The 20365-nt window shown below is 39.7% G+C and overlaps 1 protein-coding gene across 1 annotated transcript; it reads right to left on the minus strand.

Moving 5' to 3' along the window:
* Window positions 1–9457: 9457 nt before the first annotated feature.
* Window positions 9458–20060, minus strand: LOC119490637 (chitinase-3-like protein 1). The gene is made up of 15 exons (XM_037774147.1): window positions 20036–20060; window positions 19684–19710; window positions 19321–19525; window positions 19167–19223; window positions 18004–18169; window positions 17756–17880; window positions 17544–17667; window positions 17263–17445; window positions 16174–16290; window positions 15910–16042; window positions 15627–15758; window positions 11142–11259; window positions 10602–10706; window positions 10302–10430; window positions 9458–9590 (listed from the first exon to the last, which is right to left on the minus strand). The coding sequence occupies exons 1-15, from the start codon at window positions 20058–20060 to the stop codon at window positions 9458–9460; spliced, it is 1779 nt and encodes a 592-aa protein (XP_037630075.1).
* Window positions 20061–20365: the final 305 nt, after the last annotated feature.

The raw sequence follows: 20365 nt of genomic DNA on the forward strand, positions 1-20365 counted from the left end.
AAACAAACTTTGAGGCCATTCCAGTTTTCAGAGTTTACACCAGTCTGAAGGTGCCCACAGGCTTCACCATACAAAGCAGACATTGAGATAGCGCGACTGACCGCGGCTGTGCAATACTGTGGATGGCCGTAGCCATGTTACTGTGATGGAGAGTTTTCAAAGACACACCAAAACCAACGCCATTGAAAGAGATTCCAGGTGACAGCCAATCAGAGTGTGTTTGTGACCGTGTGATTGGTTACACCTTTACAGGTCGCGGCTCATTGTCTGCAGTACACTGTTGAAGGATGAATATAACATTAAAACCAAACTCTTCTTCACTTCCCTGAAGTCAACAAGCAATGAGCAATGCAAGCATTGAGTTGGCCCGCTCTGAATGGGCACGCATTACGAACGGCCATGCGCTCGTAACAGGGCAAGCCCCCCGACAACGCAACAAGCAGCAGTACCGGAAGCCAACCAATTGGCCCGGTCCAAACGAGCACGTGCTCCATATGAGCACGCACTCGGTACGGCCATGCCCCTGCATTAATACTATCAATAACAACAGTTATTTTTCAGGCACAATCAGTTAAAAGGCTAATTTCACCTTTAGTTCCCAGCCAGTTGCTAATAGACTCCCTGAAATCAACAAATATTTTTAAAACAACGTCATGATATGACGTAATGTTTGTCAGATTACGGTATTTGTTAAAAACTCCGTGACAATACGTGCTCAGAACAAGTTTGTAGAAATGATTAACAGCAGTATCGATAGGGTCAAATCAGTCTCAATATTAATGAATGCACACAGAAGGATCCGCAAATGTATTTTGTGATTTGTATATAACTGAGTCTCTCCACAAAAATATTTTTCAATGCACACAAAAATAGTTATCATTGTATATAAATGAAAAAAAAATCCACATATAAAAAAATAAGGTCCACAGATATAATTCTGATGCACACACAAATATTTCTTGTTTTAAATAAATGTAATAGAAATCCTTAAATATATGTATTTAAAAGCATTTGCAATTTTCATCAAAAATACATTTGCATATTGTTACATTTAAATACAAACTGTTGAACCTTTAATAACTGCTTGTCATTTGTGAACTTCACTGCATTTGTGTGTGGGTTTTTTGAGACTCCCATGACGTTGCTCGATCCACAAATGCATTTTTTTCAACAGGGTAATTTTCTGTAGCCAATCAGATGTCTCCCTCCTTCTCAGCCAATCATATGAGAGTGTGTTCAACTTGTGCACCCATCTAAGTGTTGAAACAATCAAACTTGGGCAGATATGTCTATAAAGATCCCCAAAAGAATCTAAACAAAGGGATACAGCAACTGGATTGAAGGTTTTATCCATGAGGGAGACCTCCGGCACCCGGCGTGTTGCTATTGGATGGCTGGCTAATGCTAGCTAACGTTGGCTAACGCTAACGTAAATCACACCCTCGTGGGGGCTCGCTCATGTGATTGGCTGAAAAGGAGGGAGACACCCAAATATGTTTTTGATGAAACTTGAAAATACTTTTAAATACATATAGTTGTATATATACTTCTTGTATATACACTTCTGTTCTGAAAACTGCTCAGAAACCCCTTTATTGTCAATAGAAAAGCCATCCCTCCTATGAATGCCTTAGGTCTTTAGTTTGTGGCTGTAAAGTTTAATGAGGCTGTGATTATCCTAGAGTTCACCACAGGTCATTTTATACAGTGAGATCAAGTTTCAAAAAATGGTCTCACTACAAGGAAATGGCTACTACGGGGACTAACATCATCACACATGATTGCCATTGGGCGCATTCGATCCACAAGAGTCTCAGCTTTACATTGATACCCAATTTATGTAATGCACGGATTGTTTAGGGACCCCAGTATGCAGAAATATTCAAACACACCATTTTAGAATAGGAGAAAATAACAATTTATACTGCATGAAAAAAGAACTGCATGGCTTTTGCTCTAAATTGCATGTGATTATCATGAATTGGGCATGTCTGTAAAGGGGAGACTGGTGGGTACCCATAAAATCCATTTTCATCCACATATCTTGAGGTCAGAGGTCAAGAGACCACTTTGAAAATGGCCATGCCAGTTTTTCCTCGCTAAAATTTATCCTAACTTAGGAGTTTTATTTAGCCTCCTTCCCTCCATGGCAGCATGACATGGTTGGTAGCAATGGTTTTCTAGTTTCATATGATGTCTGTAGCTTCACTCTAGCCCTAAAACTGAACCTACTAGAGCCTCTGAAAGACAGTAAAGTCCTGCGGGTCTCTTAGGGTTAATATTGATACTGATCTGACTCCATACAATACTGTCATTCATACTGTCATGTCAATCATTTCTACAAACTTGTTCTGTGCATGTATTGTCACTGTGTCTTTAACAAATACCATAATCTGACAAACATTACGTCATATCATGACGTTGTTTTAAACATATTTGTTGATTTCAGGGAGTCTATTAGCAACTGGCCGGGAACTAAAGGTGAAATTAGCCTTTTAACTGATTGTGTCTGAAAAATAACTGTTGTTATTGATAGTACTGAAATTGAGACTGATCTGACTCCATAGTAGTGTCATGTACAGTAAAGGCCCATCTAATTACAAAGTGTTTAAAATGTACAGACAAGAACACACCCACACCAATGGTTAGCTTCAATGACAAAGAAGGTAATTATTGACCACCAATTATAGCTTAAAGACCAGCAGTATCATCAAAAGCAATGTTAATAGCACACCTAATTGGGTTAGACACACCTAGCTACCACCTTCTAGATAACCTCATTCTCATTCCAAACTCTGCCCAGTCTCACCAAATGACCTATGAATGACACTGTAATTTGTAGGTCATTTTGCGTGCAATAACAACCTTTGTTGCTGTGTCATGTGTACGCCAGAGACAGAGTGTACAGTGTACAGAGAGTAAGTGACAGAATAAAAATTAAGAGAGACTTCTTATGGTGGGCAGGAAGGGAGTTAGATGGGTCCAACACAGGACTTTCAACCACGAGAACGGCATTTGAGACCGGTGTTTGTGTCACAAAGTGTTGTTGAGTTTTTTTGTAGTTATGTTACATTGTTCACGTACATATTTTATTTAGTTTACGTAGTTATTTTAAAACCAACCATGGAGTTTTTCCTAAACCTAAGTGGTTTTGTTGTGGCCGTTACCGTAGACGTGCTAGCTAGCTAATTAGCCAGCCGCATAGGGGTCAGCTAATCTTGTCCCCTTGGTTAATGTTATCTTCTCAACTAACATTCGCATTCCCGGAGAATATATAATACTGTACGTATTGAGCGAAACTCAGATTTTCTTCAGCCATTGTTTAAAAAAACAAGCATACATGAATTGTTCTCATAATTGCTAACCCTCCTAATTTTCCTGGGAGATTCCCGTTTTTCATTGCCCTCTCCCTGTTTCCTCCAAGGGTCACAATTCTTCTGTATTTCTCCCGATTTATGGCAAAATTTCCCACTTTTTTTCCTTTTCTTTATCTTAACCTGTTTCTAGAACTGAACAGTGTGTTTAATCTCTACTGTTTCCACCTGGACGACAATAAATCTACATCAACTGTTGTTTCCCGGCGTAAGAAAGCAGTCTATGCTCGCGACACAGCACAATTTGAGCTCATGTTTAAGCTGCGCTCGCCACAGTGTGCAGTGCCCGAAGTTGGGCTTTGCTTGATGCAGCGAAAAAACCGTCTTGGCAATGGAAATAATGGGTTTCTGAGCGCAGTGATGCCGTTGTCGCATTGTGCCTGGAAGGACCCTCAGTGAGTGAAAGAAGGAGAGAGAAATGGAGAGTATTAAGAGACAGAAATACTCAAGCAGGACCAAAAATAAATAAAAACTGATGAATATTAGTTTATGCCAGAGATTCACGCGCCAAGTTCACACCAGAGGGGCGAATTATTCAGTTTTCTTTCCTGGAATCGAGGGGTCTGACAAAGCGTCAGTATGTGACGAGTTGGAATGAGAACGTGTGGAAACTTCACTATATCCTCACAGTAGTACATGAGAAAGATCTGTGAAAATATTAGGCTCCTCTGCCTTCTTTTAGTGCTCCTAATGGCAACTCCATTCAACTGTTAAACTAGTCAGAGCTGAAAAAAAAAAATAAATAAAATAATTTTGCAGGTCAAGAAAGGCACAGTTTCTCATAAGTTTGTCGTAGTATCATTTACTTTTGTGTTAAACCACTCAGTGAAATACATCTCTCGTCAAGTCAAGTTAAGTCAAGTCAAGTCAAGTCAAGTCAAGTCTAGTCAAGTCAAGTCAGGTCAAGTCAAGTCAAGTCAAATTTATTTGTATAGCCCAAAATCACAAATCACAAATTTGCCTCGTGGCTTTACAGTCTGTCCAGCATAGAACAACCGCTGGCTTTTACAGTACGACCCTCTTATCGGATAAGGAAAAACTCCTCCCAAAAAAAACTTTTAACAGGGAAAAAAGAAAAAGCAGAAGAAACCTCAGGAAGAGCAGAGGGGGGATTCCCCTTCCAGTATGGTAACATCATAATGAAAATACAACATAGACAATCCATATGACAAAAAATAATCCATATCCACCCTATTCTTAGGGGCGTTACTGTAGAAATGACTATGTCTGTAACTTCTGGTGAGGTAGCGGAGGTAGCAGTAAGCTAGTGAGTCCCAGAGGCTAACCATAGTGGCTAACCGCCAACGTCGTTTCTTTTGAAAAGCAATTCACATTAAATTTAGCAAATCCTGCTTTATTTTTTTAACACATATTTAACTGACATTAAATTGGCATGTAAAATGTGCTGTTGTACTTGTTGCGCTGTTCGCAGCTGTACTAACAACCAGTCAAAGGTAAATGTGTGGCTTCAACAACAGTGTTTTGAACATGCACCCAAAACAAAAAGGTATTGTTCTTGTGACCAACGGTACCATTTCCATCGCCTACCTACAGACGAAAAATCCAGAAGAATGTGGCAGAGAAACCTAAACTTGAAGAGACCACTCAAATACTTGTATGTGTGCTCATTTCATTTTGTCGACAAAAAGTCAAACGGAGGAAAACCCGTATCCTACTTTGTGGTTGGGCTACGAAAGACCAGTGGAGAAGAGACGTCGGGTCCTTAAAAGGACTGACAGCAGTGTCAGGAGAACATCAGGGATGATTTCATGTAGGGAGGACACAGCATTGTAGCGTTAGTGACAGCCAGTTACTTGTACTATTTTCTGTACAGTTTAAAATGTAAGGCAGTTCATGGCACGGAGTGCAGGTCAGCATTAGACTAAAATAGTTTATGTACAGTTATCTGTGTGCAGAAAAATACACAGATCGTTCACAAATATTCTCAGAAACTAAATATAAAATACAAGTCATCAAAACCAGTGGTGGAATGTAATTAAATGTATTTACTTAAGTACAGATATGTGGTACTTGTACTTTACTTGAGTCTTTTCTTTTCATGCTACTCTTTCTACTACTCCACTACATTTCAAAGGGAAGAAATATTGTACATTGTACTCCACTACAGTTATGTGACAGCTTTAGTTAGTAGTTACCTTACAAATTAAGATTTTTACACACAAAACAGATGAAGAGTTTATAAAATATGGTTTGTTATAAATTAAACTACCCAACAATATAGGCCTACAAGTACAGCTGAAATGATTGGCCGATTAATCAATTAGTTGATGGACATGACATAATCATTTCAGTAATATTTCATGTAAAACAATGTTTCAAACTTCTCAAATGTCAGGATTTCTCTGTATTATGAGTACTTTTAATTTAGTACATTTCCTGATTATACTTACATACTTTCCCTTAACATTTTCAATTCAGGACTTTTACTTGTAACAGTATTTTTACAGTGTGATATTAGAACTTTTACTGCAGTAAAAGATCGTAATACTTCTTCCACCACTGATGAAAACTAAATACTGTTAGCAGCACAATCCAACAATTTAAAGTTATAGATGTGATAATGTCTAATGCCCTAATAATTGTGAGCTGTATTGTTACGCTCAGATGAGCTTGACGAGATGGATCGGGATGAGGAGCCGTGCTCAACATCAGAGCCCTCCTGTGATGTCCAAACACAGTGGTCAGACCCAGGGATGGAGGACCACACCTACTCTAAAGGGCCTACAATCACATGTAAAATGACTACACCATCCCCAGAATTGCCACACCCTGTTGCAGATAATATTTTGGAGAGTGATACAGACTCTCTCTTGTATACAGGGATTCCACTAATCGAGTTTCACAGTTTTGCCTACAACCTTTTGCCCCTACTTCAACATCAATGCCTGTTGTTGGTCACAAGGTCAGGTCAGCAAGATAGTTGCAATGAGGATCGACATAATGTCTGAACACACCAAGGATCTTATTGTGTGGTTGCCTTGTGAAACAATCAAAGCTACGTTGCCACAAACCTTTAAGGAACACTTTTCATACACAACCTGTGTGATTGATTGCACAGAGACTGTCTTGCAGAAAGCCAAAAACCTGGACTCTAGAAGTGAATCATACAGTCACTGCTATGCTAACAACACTGGAATATTTAGTGGGAGTTTCTCCCTCTGGAATTATCATGTTCATGTTCACTCAAACTGGAGATATTTCAGGTATACAACTTACAGTTTTTAACTGTGGGTGTCTTTTTCAGGTAGTACCTTCTCTGTGTTTTCACCAGTCATGCCCAACCATGACTCACCACTTCAGACACAAACACACAGGTAATTCTGATTGGCTGATTAGAGCTCCATCAGTCTCTGCCTGTCTCTGAAAAGGGGGGAGTCCAAGGCACTCTTCTCGCAAAAAATAAAAAGCCTTTATTCAATTGGCTATTTCATGATGGAATGTAAAAACAATGCTGGTACATGTCCAGATTGGGTAACATCCCACGCATAGCGGCACAAACAGCCTTCTTCAGGGTGTGAAGTCTACCTGTTTCTGATTGTTGCATTGCTCTTTAGCTCTTTTTGGAATCTCCCTCTACTTTTTTTATTGTTAGCAGATTGCTAGCAGACACGCAGAGACACACACACACACACACACGCAGAGACACACACATACACTCAGGAATCAGACATTTTCAGGCAAAAGGCATATTACACCAGTTTTAGCTTCCTTTCATTGGCTACCTGTCATGTCAGATCAGATTTTACATTGTAAATGGGCAACCCATCCTTCCTACCTGATCTCCTTAAACCTTGTGCTCCAATCAGGAAACTCTGCTCTCAGAATACAGGGCTCCTGTCTGTCCCCAGAGTTAACAAGGAAGTCAGCAGGCCAAAGGGCCTTTTCCTATCATACACCCCTTTAAAATAAAAAACCCAGAGAGTAACTGTTTCTCAACAGAAAGCTCAGGATGGGGCTTGTTTTTTCAAAATAAAAGCCCCCTACTCCCACTTTCCTTTAACAGGGCACTGGGGCACCGTTTTTTTCTTCTTCTTTTTTTTCAAAATAAAATCTCTATAGAGTAACTCTGTCTACTATATTCTGTCTAGCGACTTACAGTTTTAAAGGTTCTAGTTACTACTACTAGTACTACTGCTGCTACTACTACTACTACTACTACTACTACTACTACTACTACTACTACTCCCGATGCTGTTCCTTCTGACTCTACAACTACTACTACTACTACTGCTACTTTCCACCCAAATACCACTTTTTGTCTAATGACTTATGGTTTTTAAAGGTTCATTCGGCCAAAATACTACTTTTGTTTGTTCCACCCAAATACTACTTTCTGTCCAAGAACTTATAATCCTAAAAGTTTATTCCAGCTAACTACAATTTTCTGTCTAACAACTTACAGTTTTAAAATTTCATTCCAAGCAAAAACTACTTTCTGTCTAACGTGTTAATTAATATAAACTTTCACCTTTGACAGTTTTACAGTTTAGCTTCCTGCTTTTCTAGCAATGTATTTAAGCCCTTTTTTGGGGTCATGCAGTTCAGCTTTCAACTCTGCCTGTATTACAATTCAGTTCCATATTTCCAGCAATGCTTTGCAATTAATTTCAGTTGTCAGCATTCTAACGCATTTTCAGCAGGAAATGCATTTTCTAGTTCTTAATATTCTTCTTCCCACTACTCCTCACACAGTGTTGTCAACACATGTACAAAAATACATCAAAACGTGCGGAATGATCGGGAATGATTTATTGTTATCAACTTCAATTTGTAGTATTTATTTACATTTAGACACGCTTATAAATATGTGTAACATCTGTGTCATAATGTAAGACAAATCCAAACACACAATGGCTAAATATAAACAAACAAGAACACACCCATAAATACACCAACAATTACATACTGTATAACCAAGGCTGTCAGATTAAATGATGGCAGTGAAAAAAGGAATAACATTTTCCCGTTAAAAGGGGTTTGTTTGGGCAGTTTTTTTTTCTTATTCGAAGCAATGGTTGAAAAGGACAGTGGGTGACATATGCTGTGCAGATTGTAATATAATGTATTGTACATTTTTTCAATAAATATCTCAACAGTGAAAAAAACAGAAGTAACTGTATACATAATAACTTTTGACAATTGCCCCCCATTTGTTGACAAGAATAAACCTTATGTATAGTGAAAGGATTCATGTCAACATGTATTAACAACCAGGCCCACTGTATCTCGTGCCCACGACAAGATGATCTCCACAATGCATGTTCTTTTAGACATCTCTTTTGCATGGCCAAAGAGATGTCCTCTCACACTATTTATACCAAATGTAGGCTAACTAAGAATCAGTCATTTTATCTGGCCACAACCCAGGATCACTCAAATCAGTGACTCAGATGTTTTTTAGCTTGTGCTTGCCTCATCCTTACCAGATGCGTTCACAGCACTTGGATTTTTCATTGAAGACAAACTTTGATGGGCACTTTTGGATGAGTACTTGGCCAACACAGTTGTAATAAGAATGTGGGTAATAACCGGGGTAGAGTCCATCTAACTTTCCTTTACAGGGGTTTCCAGCATGTGTCGGAGTGGTTGTGGGAGTTGTAGTTGTGGTAGGGGGAGTTGTGGTTGTGGTAGGAGAAGTTGTTGTGGTTGTCGGAGGGGTTTTGGTAGTGGAAGTTGTTGTTGGATAGTTACAGCATTCGCAGTTTTGGTTATAGACCAAATCTTTTTGGCAATATTGGATGAAGGGTATTTCACCAACACAATGGTAAAAGGAATTTGGGTTATGAGGGTTGGCGTGAAGCCCATCTTTCTTTCCTTTACATGGGTTTACAGTGTATGTCGGAGTGGTTCTTTTAGGGGGAGTTGTGGTTGTAGTAGGATAAGTTGTTGTGGTAGCTGGAGATGTTTTGGAAGTGGAAGTTGTTGTTGGATAGTTACAGCATTTGCAGTTTTGGTCATACACCAAATCTTTTTGGCAATATTGGATGTAGGGTATTTCACCAGCACAGAAGTAAAACGAATTCAGGTTATAAGGGTTGGGATGGAGACCATCCTTCTTTCCTTTACATGGGTTTAAAGTATGTGTCAGAGTTGTTGTGGTGAGGGGAGTTGTGGTTGTAGTTGGAGAAGTTGTTGTGGTAGAGTGAGTTATGGTGGTAGTAGGAGAAGTTGTTGTAGTAGGAGACTGTGTGGTTTCTGGAGATTTTTTGGTACTGGAAGTTGTTGTTGGATAGTTACAGCATTTGCAGTTTTGGTCATACACCAAATATTTTTGGCAATATTGGATGTAGGGTATTTCACCAGCACAGAAGTAAAACGAATTTGGGTTATAAGGGTTGGTATGGAGCCCATCCTTCTTTCCTTTACATGGGTTTAAAGTATGTGTCGGAGTTGTTGTGGTGAGGGGAGTTGTGGTTGTAGTAGGAGAAGTTGTTGTGGAAGAGTGAGTTATGGTGGTAGTAGGAGAAGTTGCTGTGGTTGGGCTAGAGGGAGTTGTGGTTGTAGTAGTAGATTGTGTGGTTGTTGGAGAGGTTGTTGGATAGTTACAGCATTTGCAGTTTTGGTCATACACCAAATCTTTTTGGCAATATTGGATGTAGGGTATTTCACCAGCACAGAAATAAAACGAATTTGGGTTATAAGGGTTGGTATGGAGCCCATCCTTCTTTCCTTTACATGGGTTTAAAGTATGTGTAGGAGTTGTTGTGGTTGTAGTAGGATATATTGTTGTGGTAGTGGGAGAGGTTTTGGTAGTGGAAGTTGGTGTTGGATAGTCACAGCATTTGCAGTTCTGATTATAGACCAAATCTTTCTGGCAATATTGGATATAGGGTATTTCACCAGCACAGAAGTAAAACGAATTTGGGTTATAAGGGTTGGGATGGAGCCCATCAGTCTTTCCCTTACATGGGGTTAAAGTATGTGTCAGAGTTGTTGTGGTGAGGGGAGTTGTGGTTGTAGTTGGAGAAGTTGTTGTGGTAGAGTGAGTTATGGTGGTAGTAGGAGAAGTTGTTGTAGTAGGAGACTGTGTGGTTTCTGGAGATGTTTTGGTAGTGGAAGTTGTTGTTGGATAGTTACAGCATTTGCAGTTTTGGTCATACACCAAATCTTTTTGGCAATATTGGATGTAGGGTATTTCACCAGCACAGAAGTAAAACGAATTCAGGTTATAAGGGTTGGGATGGATCCCATCCTTCTTTCCTTTACATGGGTTTAAAGTATGTGTCAGAGTTGTTGTGGTGAGGGGAGTTGTGGTTGTAGTAGGAGAAGTTGTTGTGGAAGAGTGAGTTATGGTGGTAGTAGGAGAAGTTGCTGTGGTTGGGTTAGAGGGAGTTGTGGTTGTAGTAGTAGATTGTGTGGTTGTTGGAGAGGTTGTTGGATAGTTACAGCATTTGCAGTTTTGGTCATACACCAAATCTTTTTGGCAATATTGGATGTAGGGTATTTCACCAGCACAGAAGTAAAATGAATTTGGGTTATAAGGGTTGGTATGGAGCCCATCCTTCTTTCCTTTACATGGGTTTAAAGTATGTGTAGGAGTTGTTGTGGTTGTAGTAGGATTTATTGTTGTGGTGGTGGGAGAGGTTTTCATAGTGGAAGTTGTTGTTGGATAGTCACAGCATTTGCAGTTCTGATTATAGACCAAATCTTTCTGGCAAAATTGGATATAGGGTATTTCACCAGCACAGAAGTAAAACGAATTCGGGTTATAAGGGTTGGGATGGAGCCCATCATTCTTTCCCTTACATGGGGTTAAAGTATGTGTCAGAGTTGTTGTGGTGAGGGGAGTTGTGGTTGTAGTTGGAGAAGTTGTTGTGGTAGAGTGAGTTATGGTGGTAGTAGGAGAAGTTGTTGTAGTAGGAGACTGTGTGGTTTCTGGAGATGTTTTGGTAGTGGAAGTTGTTGTTGGATAGTTACAGCATTTGCAGTTTTGGTCATACACCAAATCTTTTTGGCAATATTGGATGTAGGGTATTTCACCAGCACAGAAGTAAAACGAATTTGGGTTATAAGGGTTGGTATGGAGCCCATCCTTCTTTCCTTTACATGGGTTTAAAGTATGTGTAGGAATTGTTGTGGTTGTAGTAGGATATATTGTTGTGGTAGTGGGAGAGGTTTTGGTAGTGGAAGGTGTTGTTGGATAGTCACAGCATTTGCAGTTCTGATTATAGACCAAATCTTTCTGGCAATATTGGATATAGGGTATTTCACCAGCACAGTTGTAGAAAGAATTTGGGTTATGAGGGTTGGGGTATAGCCCATCCTTCTTTCCTTTACAGGGGTTTACAGTATATGTCGGAGTGGATATGTTAGGTGGAGTTGTGGTTGTAATAGGATAAGCTGTTTTGCTTGTGGAAGAGGTTTTGGTAGTCGACGTTGTTGTTGGATAGTCACAGCATTTGCAGTTTTGATTATAGACCAAATCTTTTTGGCAATATTGGATATAGGGTATTTCACCTGCACAGTTGTAGAAAGACCTTGGGTTATGAGGGTTGGGGTAGAGCCCATCCTTCTTTCCTTTACAGGGGTTTACAGTATATGTCGGAGTGGATATGTTAGGTGGAGTTGTGGTTGTAGTAGGATAAGCTGTTTTGCTTGTGGAAGAGGTTTTGGTAGTCGACGTTGTTGTTGGATAGTCACAGCATTTGCAGTTTTGATTATAGACCAAATCTTTCTGGCAATATTGGATATAGGGTATTTCACCAGCACAGTTGTAGAAAGAATTTGGGTTATGAGGGTTGGGGTAGAGCCCATCCTCCTTTCCTTTACAGGGGTTTACAGTATGTGTCAGGGGAGTTTCGGTTGTAGTAGGATAATGTGTGGCTGTGGGAGATGTTTTCGTAGTGGAAATTGTTGTTGGATAGTCACAGCATTTGCAGTTTTGATTATAGACCAAATCTTTTTGGCAATATTGGATATAGGGTATTTCACCAGCACAGTTGTAGAAAGAATTTGGGTTATGAGGGTTGGGGTATAGCCCATCCTTCTTTCCTTTACAGGGGTTTACAGTATATGTCGGAGTGGATATGTTAGGTGGAGTTGTGGTTGTAGTAGGATAAGCTGTTTTGCTTGTGGAAGAGGTTTTGGTAGTCGACGTTGTTGTTGGATAGTCACAGCATTTGCAGTTTTGATTATAGACCAAATCTTTCTGGCAATATTGGATATAGGGTATTTCACCAGCACAGTTGTAGAAAGAATTTGGGTTATGAGGGTTGGGGTAGAGCCCATCCTCCTTTCCTTTACAGGGGTTTACAGTATGTGTCAGGGGAGTTTCGGTTGTAGTAGGATAATGTGTGGCTGTGGGAGATGTTTTCGTAGTGGAAATTGTTGTTGGATAGTCACAGCATTTGCAGTTTTGATTATAGACCAAATCTTTTTGGCAATATTGGATATAGGGTATTTCACCAGCACAGTTGTAGAAAGAATTTGGGTTATGAGGGTTGGGGTATAGCCCATCCTTCTTTCCTTTACAGGGGTTTAAAATATGTGGTGGAGTGGTTGTGCTAAGGGGAGTTGTGGTTGTAGTAGGATAGGTTGTTTTGCTTGTGGAAGAGGTTTTGGTAGTGGAAGTTGTTGTTGGATAGTCACAGCATTTACAGTTCTGATTATACACCAAATCTTTTTGGCAATATTGGATATAGGGTATTTCACCTGCACAGTTGTAGAAAGAATTTGGTTTATGAGGGTTGGGGTAGAGCCCATCCTCCTTTCCTTTACAGGGGTTTACAGTATGTGTCAGGGGAGTTTCGGTTGTAGTAGGATAATGTGTGGCTGTGGGAGATGTTTTCGTAGTGGAAATTGTTGTTGGATAGTCACAGCATTTGCAGTTTTGATTATAGACCAAATCTTTTTGGCAATATTGGATATAGGGTATTTCACCAGCACAGTTGTAGAAAGAATTTGGGTTATGAGGGTTGGGGTATAGCCCATCCTTCTTTCCTTTACAGGGGTTTACAGTATATGTCGGAGTGGATATGTTAGGTGGAGTTGTGGTTGTAGTAGGATAAGCTGTTTTGCTTGTGGAAGAGGTTTTGGTAGTCGACGTTGTTGTTGGATAGTCACAGCATTTGCAGTTTTGATTATAGACCAAATCTTTCTGGCAATATTGGATATAGGGTATTTCACCAGCACAGTTGTAGAAAGAATTTGGGTTATGAGGGTTGGGGTAGAGCCCATCCTCCTTTCCTTTACAGGGGTTTACAGTATGTGTCAGGGGAGTTTCGGTTGTAGTAGGATAATGTGTGGCTGTGGGAGATGTTTTCGTAGTGGAAATTGTTGTTGGATAGTCACAGCATTTGCAGTTTTGATTATAGACCAAATCTTTTTGGCAATATTGGATATAGGGTATTTCACCAGCACAGTTGTAGAAAGAATTTGGGTTATGAGGGTTGGGGTATAGCCCATCCTTCTTTCCTTTACAGGGGTTTAAAATATGTGGTGGAGTGGTTGTGCTAAGGGGAGTTGTGGTTGTAGTAGGATAGGTTGTTTTGCTTGTGGAAGAGGTTTTGGTAGTGGAAGTTGTTGTTGGATAGTCACAGCATTTACAGTTCTGATTATACACCAAATCTTTTTGGCAATATTGGATATAGGGTATTTCACCTGCACAGTTGTAGAAAGAATTTGGTTTATGAGGGTTGGGGTAGAGCCCATCCTCCTTTCCTTTACAGGGGTTTACAGTATGTGTCAGGGGAGTTTCGGTTGTAGTAGGATAATGTGTGGCTGTGGGAGATGTTTTCGTAGTGGAAATTGTTGTTGGATAGTCACAGCATTTGCAGTTTTGATTATAGACCAAATCTTTTTGGCAATATTGGATATAGGGTATTTCACCAGCACAGTTGTAGAAAGAATTTGGGTTATGAGGGTTGGGGTATAGCCCATCCTTCTTTCCTCTACAGGGGTTTACAGTATATGTCGGAGTGGATATGTTAGGTGGAGTTGTGGTTGTAGTAGGATAAGCTGTTTTGCTTGTGGAAGAGGTTTTGGTAGTCGACGTTGTTGTTGGATAGTCACAGCATTTGCAGTTTTGATTATAGACCAAATCTTTCTGGCAATATTGGATATAGGGTATTTCACCAGCACAGTTGTAGAAAGAATTTGGGTTATGAGGGTTGGGGTAGAGCCCATCCTCCTTTCCTTTACAGGGGTTTACAGTATGTGTCAGGGGAGTTTCGATTGTAGTAGGATAATGTGTGGCTGTGGGAGATGTTTTCGTAGTGGAAATTGTTGTTGGATAGTCACAGCATTTGCAGTTTTGATTATAGACCAAATCTTTTTGGCAATATTGGATATAGGGCATTTCACCTGCACAGTTGTAGAAAGAATTTGGTTTATGAGGGTTGGGGTAAAGCCCATCCTCCTTTCCTTTACAGGGGTTTACAGTATGTGTCAGGGGAGTTTCGGTTGTAGTAGGATAATGTGTGGCTGTGGGAGATGTTTTCGTAGTGGAAATTGTTGTTGGATAGTCACAGCATTTGCAGTTTTGATTATAGACCAAATCTTTTTGGCAATATTGGATATAGGGTATTTCACCAGCACAGTTGTAGAAAGAATTTGGGTTATGAGGGTTGGGGTATAGCCCATCCTTCTTTCCTCTACAGGGGTTTACAGTATATGTCGGAGTGGATATGTTAGGTGGAGTTGTGGTTGTAGTAGGATAAGCTGTTTTGCTTGTGGAAGAGGTTTTGGTAGTCGACGTTGTTGTTGGATAGTCACAGCATTTGCAGTTTTGATTATAGACCAAATCTTTCTGGCAATATTGGATATAGGGTATTTCACCAGCACAGTTGTAGAAAGAATTTGGGTTATGAGGGTTGGGGTAGAGCCCATCCTCCTTTCCTTTACAGGGGTTTACAGTATGTGTCAGGGGAGTTTCGGTTGTAGTAGGATAATGTGTGGCTGTGGGAGATGTTTTCGTAGTGGAAATTGTTGTTGGATAGTCACAGCATTTGCAGTTTTGATTATAGACCAAATCTTTTTGGCAATATTGGATATAGGGTATTTCACCTGCACAGTTGTAGAAAGAATTTGGTTTATGAGGGTTGGGGTAGAGCCCATCCTCCTTTCCTTTACAGGGGTTTACAGTATGTGTCAGGGGAGTTTCGGTTGTAGTAGGATAATGTGTGGCTGTGGGAGATGTTTTCGTAGTGGAAATTGTTGTTGGATAGTCACAGCATTTGCAGTCTTGGTTAAAGACCAAACCTTTTTGGCAGTGTTGAACGTAGGCTATTTCACCAGCACAGTTGTAAAAAGAATTTGGGTCATCAAGTTTGGGGTAGAGCCCATTGCTCCTTCCTTTACAGGGGTTTCCAGTACGTGTCGGAATGGTTGTGGGAGTTGTAGTTGCATCGGTAAGGTCAGGATAACCTGAAAGAATTCGATCAGATGGTGAGATAATTTATAAAATAAAATGTAATCCAATCATAAAAATGTGATGCTGATGGCGTTCAATCAAAACCACAATTACAACCAACACCCCACAACAGGATGGAATATAAGTGTTTTGTATTTTGGCTACCTGGAACTAGGAGCGTATGCAGGTGGCTGATGAAGGTGTAGTTGCCTTGTTTACAGAACTGTCCACTAAAGTCATCCAGGTCCAGAGACCAGACAAAGGCTCCTCCAAAGTTGTTAGTTTTTAGGTAACTGACCTGAGAGGATGAAGAACAAAACACTTCAAAACTGAAGTCATGTTGACAAAATGTACTTAATCAGATTTGTATACAAACAGTCCTTTGCAAAGGAATTACTGAACAATAGTTTGAATTAAACAGATGACTACCTTAATATCAAGGCTGTATTCGTTGTCAAATCCAACCCACTGATTTTCTGTGGTGGCATATGGAACTTTCTGATCATTAATCAACTGGACTGTCACTCTTTCCAGATAAAGGCAAGTCTGAAAAAAGGATAAAATGTCACATTTAGATTTCGTGTGTTAACATAAACAGAAATGTGTTGCACCAAATACACCTACAGTAAAAGCGCTAAGGCTATAGACCCCTTTTCTGTTAGTAAAAATGATTACGTATTTTGTGGGGTTAAGTGGAGGCAGAATAATTCCCTGAACATGTTACTTAATGCTGGCTAGCAACTTTTGTTGGCTTGTTTTTTTAACAATGGCTGAAGAAAATGCAAGTTTCTCTCAGGATGTTCAGTCACTCACTTTCTGGGACCGCGAGAAAGTTAGTTGAGAAAGTTAACATTAACCAACTGGACCAGATTAGCCGACCCCGTGCGGCACTGACAGATTACTTCAGGAGGAGAGGATGGCTGGCTATTTAGCTAGCTCGCTAGCTTGTCTGGAGTCAGTCTCCGGACAAGCTATCGATCGCTTTCTATGCTCTCTTTGCGAGGTAGTCTCCTAGCGGTTAGGAGTGAGGCAGAGGGACCATCAAACGCAACGCTGCTGCTGACCACCAGCCCGCTGTTGGGCTCATTTTCTGTAACTAACTGAATCAAGAAGCTAGCTAATTAGCCAGCCGTTAGACCAGCGGGCTAGTGGTCAGCGGCAGCGCTGTAAAGACAAATTGATGGTGTATAAATCTTTGGATGCCTATAGTCAACTATCCTGCAGTAAAGTCAGTCAAAAAGAGAGTCATATAATATAGGTGATGTGTTTCAGAGATGGAGAGAAAAGCTAATCGAATCACAGTTTGTCATCTCAAATGTATGCAATATTGATTCTGGCACCCAACAACACAACAAGATGACTTTTTAGATGTGTAACTTTAGCCCACTTCTCTGAGGTGTTTCATGTTTGCCTCTAGTCTTTCCTTTGTTTTACCTCCTGACACCATGACGTAATCATGACGCTGGCTTTAAATGGGTCTAATGATGTACATTAATTGTATTCACAGCTTAGTTTTACCTCATAATAGGCCCAGAATCCTTCTTCACCAGTGAAGCGGCGTTCTTCACCAGGACCATTGGCTGGTGCTCCAACATCACTGGATGCAGAGGAGAGGTTAAAAGACCGCCCATATGACGCTAACCCCAAGATTAGCTTTTTTGTAGGTGCTCCCTGGTTGTGCCAGTACAGCATGGCATAGTTCTAAAATGTGGAAAGAAGATAAAAACACAATAACGATGAGAAGACATTTCTAAATAGAAAGGAGTTTAACCAGTGAATATATGAATCCCTGTACTTACAGTGTTCAAGTAGATTTTGTCTCCAGTGTCTTGGGATCCGTTGAATAAGGGGCTGTGATGTCCTGTGACATTTTCCCAGGGGCCGTGAAAGTCATATGTCAACACATTAATGAAATCCAGGTGCCTGATAAAATGCAGAGGAGATCACGTTTACTAAAACAGCTAATCATGGGTAAGCTATAATGTGAAGAATTACATAAAATTAGTTTTACATGGCAATCTGTGCGACTTCATAACTGGCATCGATGGTTGCTTTCTCAGCAGAGACACTAGCAGTGACGATTAATCTGTCACGGCCAGTTTTGATTCCCTCAGCCACAAAGGCCTCTTTGAGCTCCTATACAACACAGAAACATGGTTCAGTCTCTACTGAATTTAAAATCTAATATTTTCACATGTGTTATACAGTATGGCATATTTCTCACAGTCTCTGTCCCAGAAAAGAAATTCAGGATCTGACCTTGCACAGCAGTGTGAATCTCTGCTTGTCCTGTGATTGGCTTCCAGCTCCTCCGGGGTACCTCCAGTCAAGGTTTAGCCCATCAAACCCATTTGTTCTCAGTAGTGTGATAGCTGATAGAATGAACTTTGCTCTTTTTTGTTGTGTTGACACCATTTTACTGAATCTGGTAAACATTTGAACAAAACAGAGCTCTCAATTAGACAATCCACATTTATGCATTTATTTTGCATTTATCATTAATCATAATAATAATAACAATAATAATAGTAACTTTGTATCGCACTTATCTGAACAAGGTTACAAAGTGCTTCACAAAATACATGACAATAAAACAAAAAAAAGTACCTAAATAAAATATACCAAAGGCAAAAACAGAACAAAAGAAAAAAAGCAACACAAAATGTATTAATTGGGCATCGAAAAAGGATTTCCTTTAAAAATGTATTAAGCACTGACTTAAAAACAGATAATGTGCTGGCAAGCCTATTCTCCTCAGACAGAGATTTCCATAGCCAAAGAGCCTTGATGGCTTACGATTTGGAGCATAGGGAGTCAAAAGCTCAGTGATATAAATGGGGGCCAGTCCATGTTGAACCCTAAAAGTCATTAAAATAATCTTAAAACCAATCCTGAATTTAACTGGCAACCAGTAAATTGAATTGGGGGTGATATGGGACCTACGTGTGGTCTTAGTTAAAATTTGCGCAACAGCATTCTGCACTAGATAAAGCCGAGCCACTGAAGATTGACTAAGACATATAAAGACTGCATTTCAGTAGCTTAGGCATGAAAATACAAAGGCACGAATAAGCCCTTCTAAGTTAGGAAAAGACAAAGCAGATTTAATTTTTGTAATATTTCTTAAGTGTAAATAGCAGGATTTTATGAGATTTTTAATATGTGGTTCAAAGTTCAGTTGAGAATCAAATGTGATACCAATATTTCTGGCTTTAGGTTTTATATTGGTTGCCAGTGGACTAATAAACAGTTGTATTTTGCTTGCTAGGTGATCAGGGCCAAAGATGATTACATCTGTCTTGTCAGAGTTTAGCTGCACAAAGTTAAAAGTCATCCATTTCTCAATAGCAGTTAAGTGCTCCATTAAACTGCCCAGTCATCTTGTTGAAAAAAAGGTCTAAATGTTCTTGTAAGTAACCTACTTTTGTTTGTCAAAGTTCAAGCCACCAACCGCCAGCAGGGTTTTGAGCCGAGGATTTCTGTGGGAGCATAAAAGTTCAGTAATGATTGTTTATCAAAACTCAAAGTATTCAGACTCTTTCACTTCGTTCACATTTTGTAGATTTAAGCACTGACCTGGTTTTGAGTCCATTAAAGGACTGATAGCGTTTTATGTCAGTTGCACAGCTGGGGACCAGCCTGTGTCTGTAGTTAATGTCAGCAAAGGCATAGATCAGATGGGTACACAGATTCGGATTGATATCTGAAACTGTGAACTTCCCTTGTTCCACTCTATCTTCAGCATCACTGTTGTAGTAACACACCAGCTTGGTGGAAGAGACTGAGGCTGAGACTTGGAGGAAAATCACGATGGTTTTCATTAGTTTTTGAAGACATCAATTATATGAAGGTCCTTCTTTACCAACAATTGTTGAGTTAGGGACCTTATTTATCTGTTAGTAAGACTGTTGATTATGATTAATGTACGTATAAACTTACCCAAGCTGGTGATGATCAAACAGAGACCTTCAAAGTGACACACTGGTTAGTATTGGGTTAAAAACAAAGCTTAACAGGTCAGTTCACCCAAATTACAACATAACAAACCCACAGGTTTTCTCACTCTCTTCTACTGGTCTGTAGCAGATAAGTTTAATTGTATTTGTCCGGGTTAATGAGATGTTCCTCTCTGAGATTTTTGCAGCCACCCCAATGCATTGGAGGTGAATGGGATTTCGTTTTACATTAAAAAAAAATCTGCATAGATACCATCGGATGTAAGGGAGAAAATGTGTGCCTGTGATGTGAACTAACCCTTTAAGGAAACATATATTTGATCAGCGTGCCTTACCTGCAGTTATAGTGAGCTTGCACATGTTGTCACTATGTGGATAAGCAGAAATAGAAGAAAGAGAAAAAGTTGTTCAATAGCAGCTGAAAATAAACAACACAATTTTTCAAACAAATCCTCACTCAGTTATTATTTGTTACACAAAAATATATTTTAAGTCAGAAAACTGCACATCTTTAATTAATTTTAGTTCAGTACCCATCAATTAATTGTTGTACTAGCAGTCAGAGTTAGACAGTGGTGAAATTTAAGCAAGTACATTTATTCAAGTACTTGTACTTTACTTGAATATTTCCATGTTCTGCAACTTTATATTGTAATTGCACTACC

The sequence above is a fragment of the Sebastes umbrosus genome, chromosome 6 (assembly GCF_015220745.1).
Source record: "Sebastes umbrosus isolate fSebUmb1 chromosome 6, fSebUmb1.pri, whole genome shotgun sequence".
Taxonomy (NCBI): domain Eukaryota; kingdom Metazoa; phylum Chordata; class Actinopteri; order Perciformes; family Sebastidae; genus Sebastes; species Sebastes umbrosus.

Coding starts and splice junctions, on each gene's coding strand:
- LOC119490637 (XM_037774147.1), bottom strand. CDS start 20,060: ATGTGCAAGCTCACTATAACTGCAG. Junction 19,711..20,035: donor CAAGCTCACTATAACTGCAG/GTAAGGCACGCT, acceptor GTCACTTTGAAG/GTCTCTGTTTGATCATCACC. Junction 17,446..17,543: donor ACAAAATCTACTTGAACACT/GTAAGTACAGGG, acceptor TCCACATTTTAG/AACTATGCCATGCTGTACTG.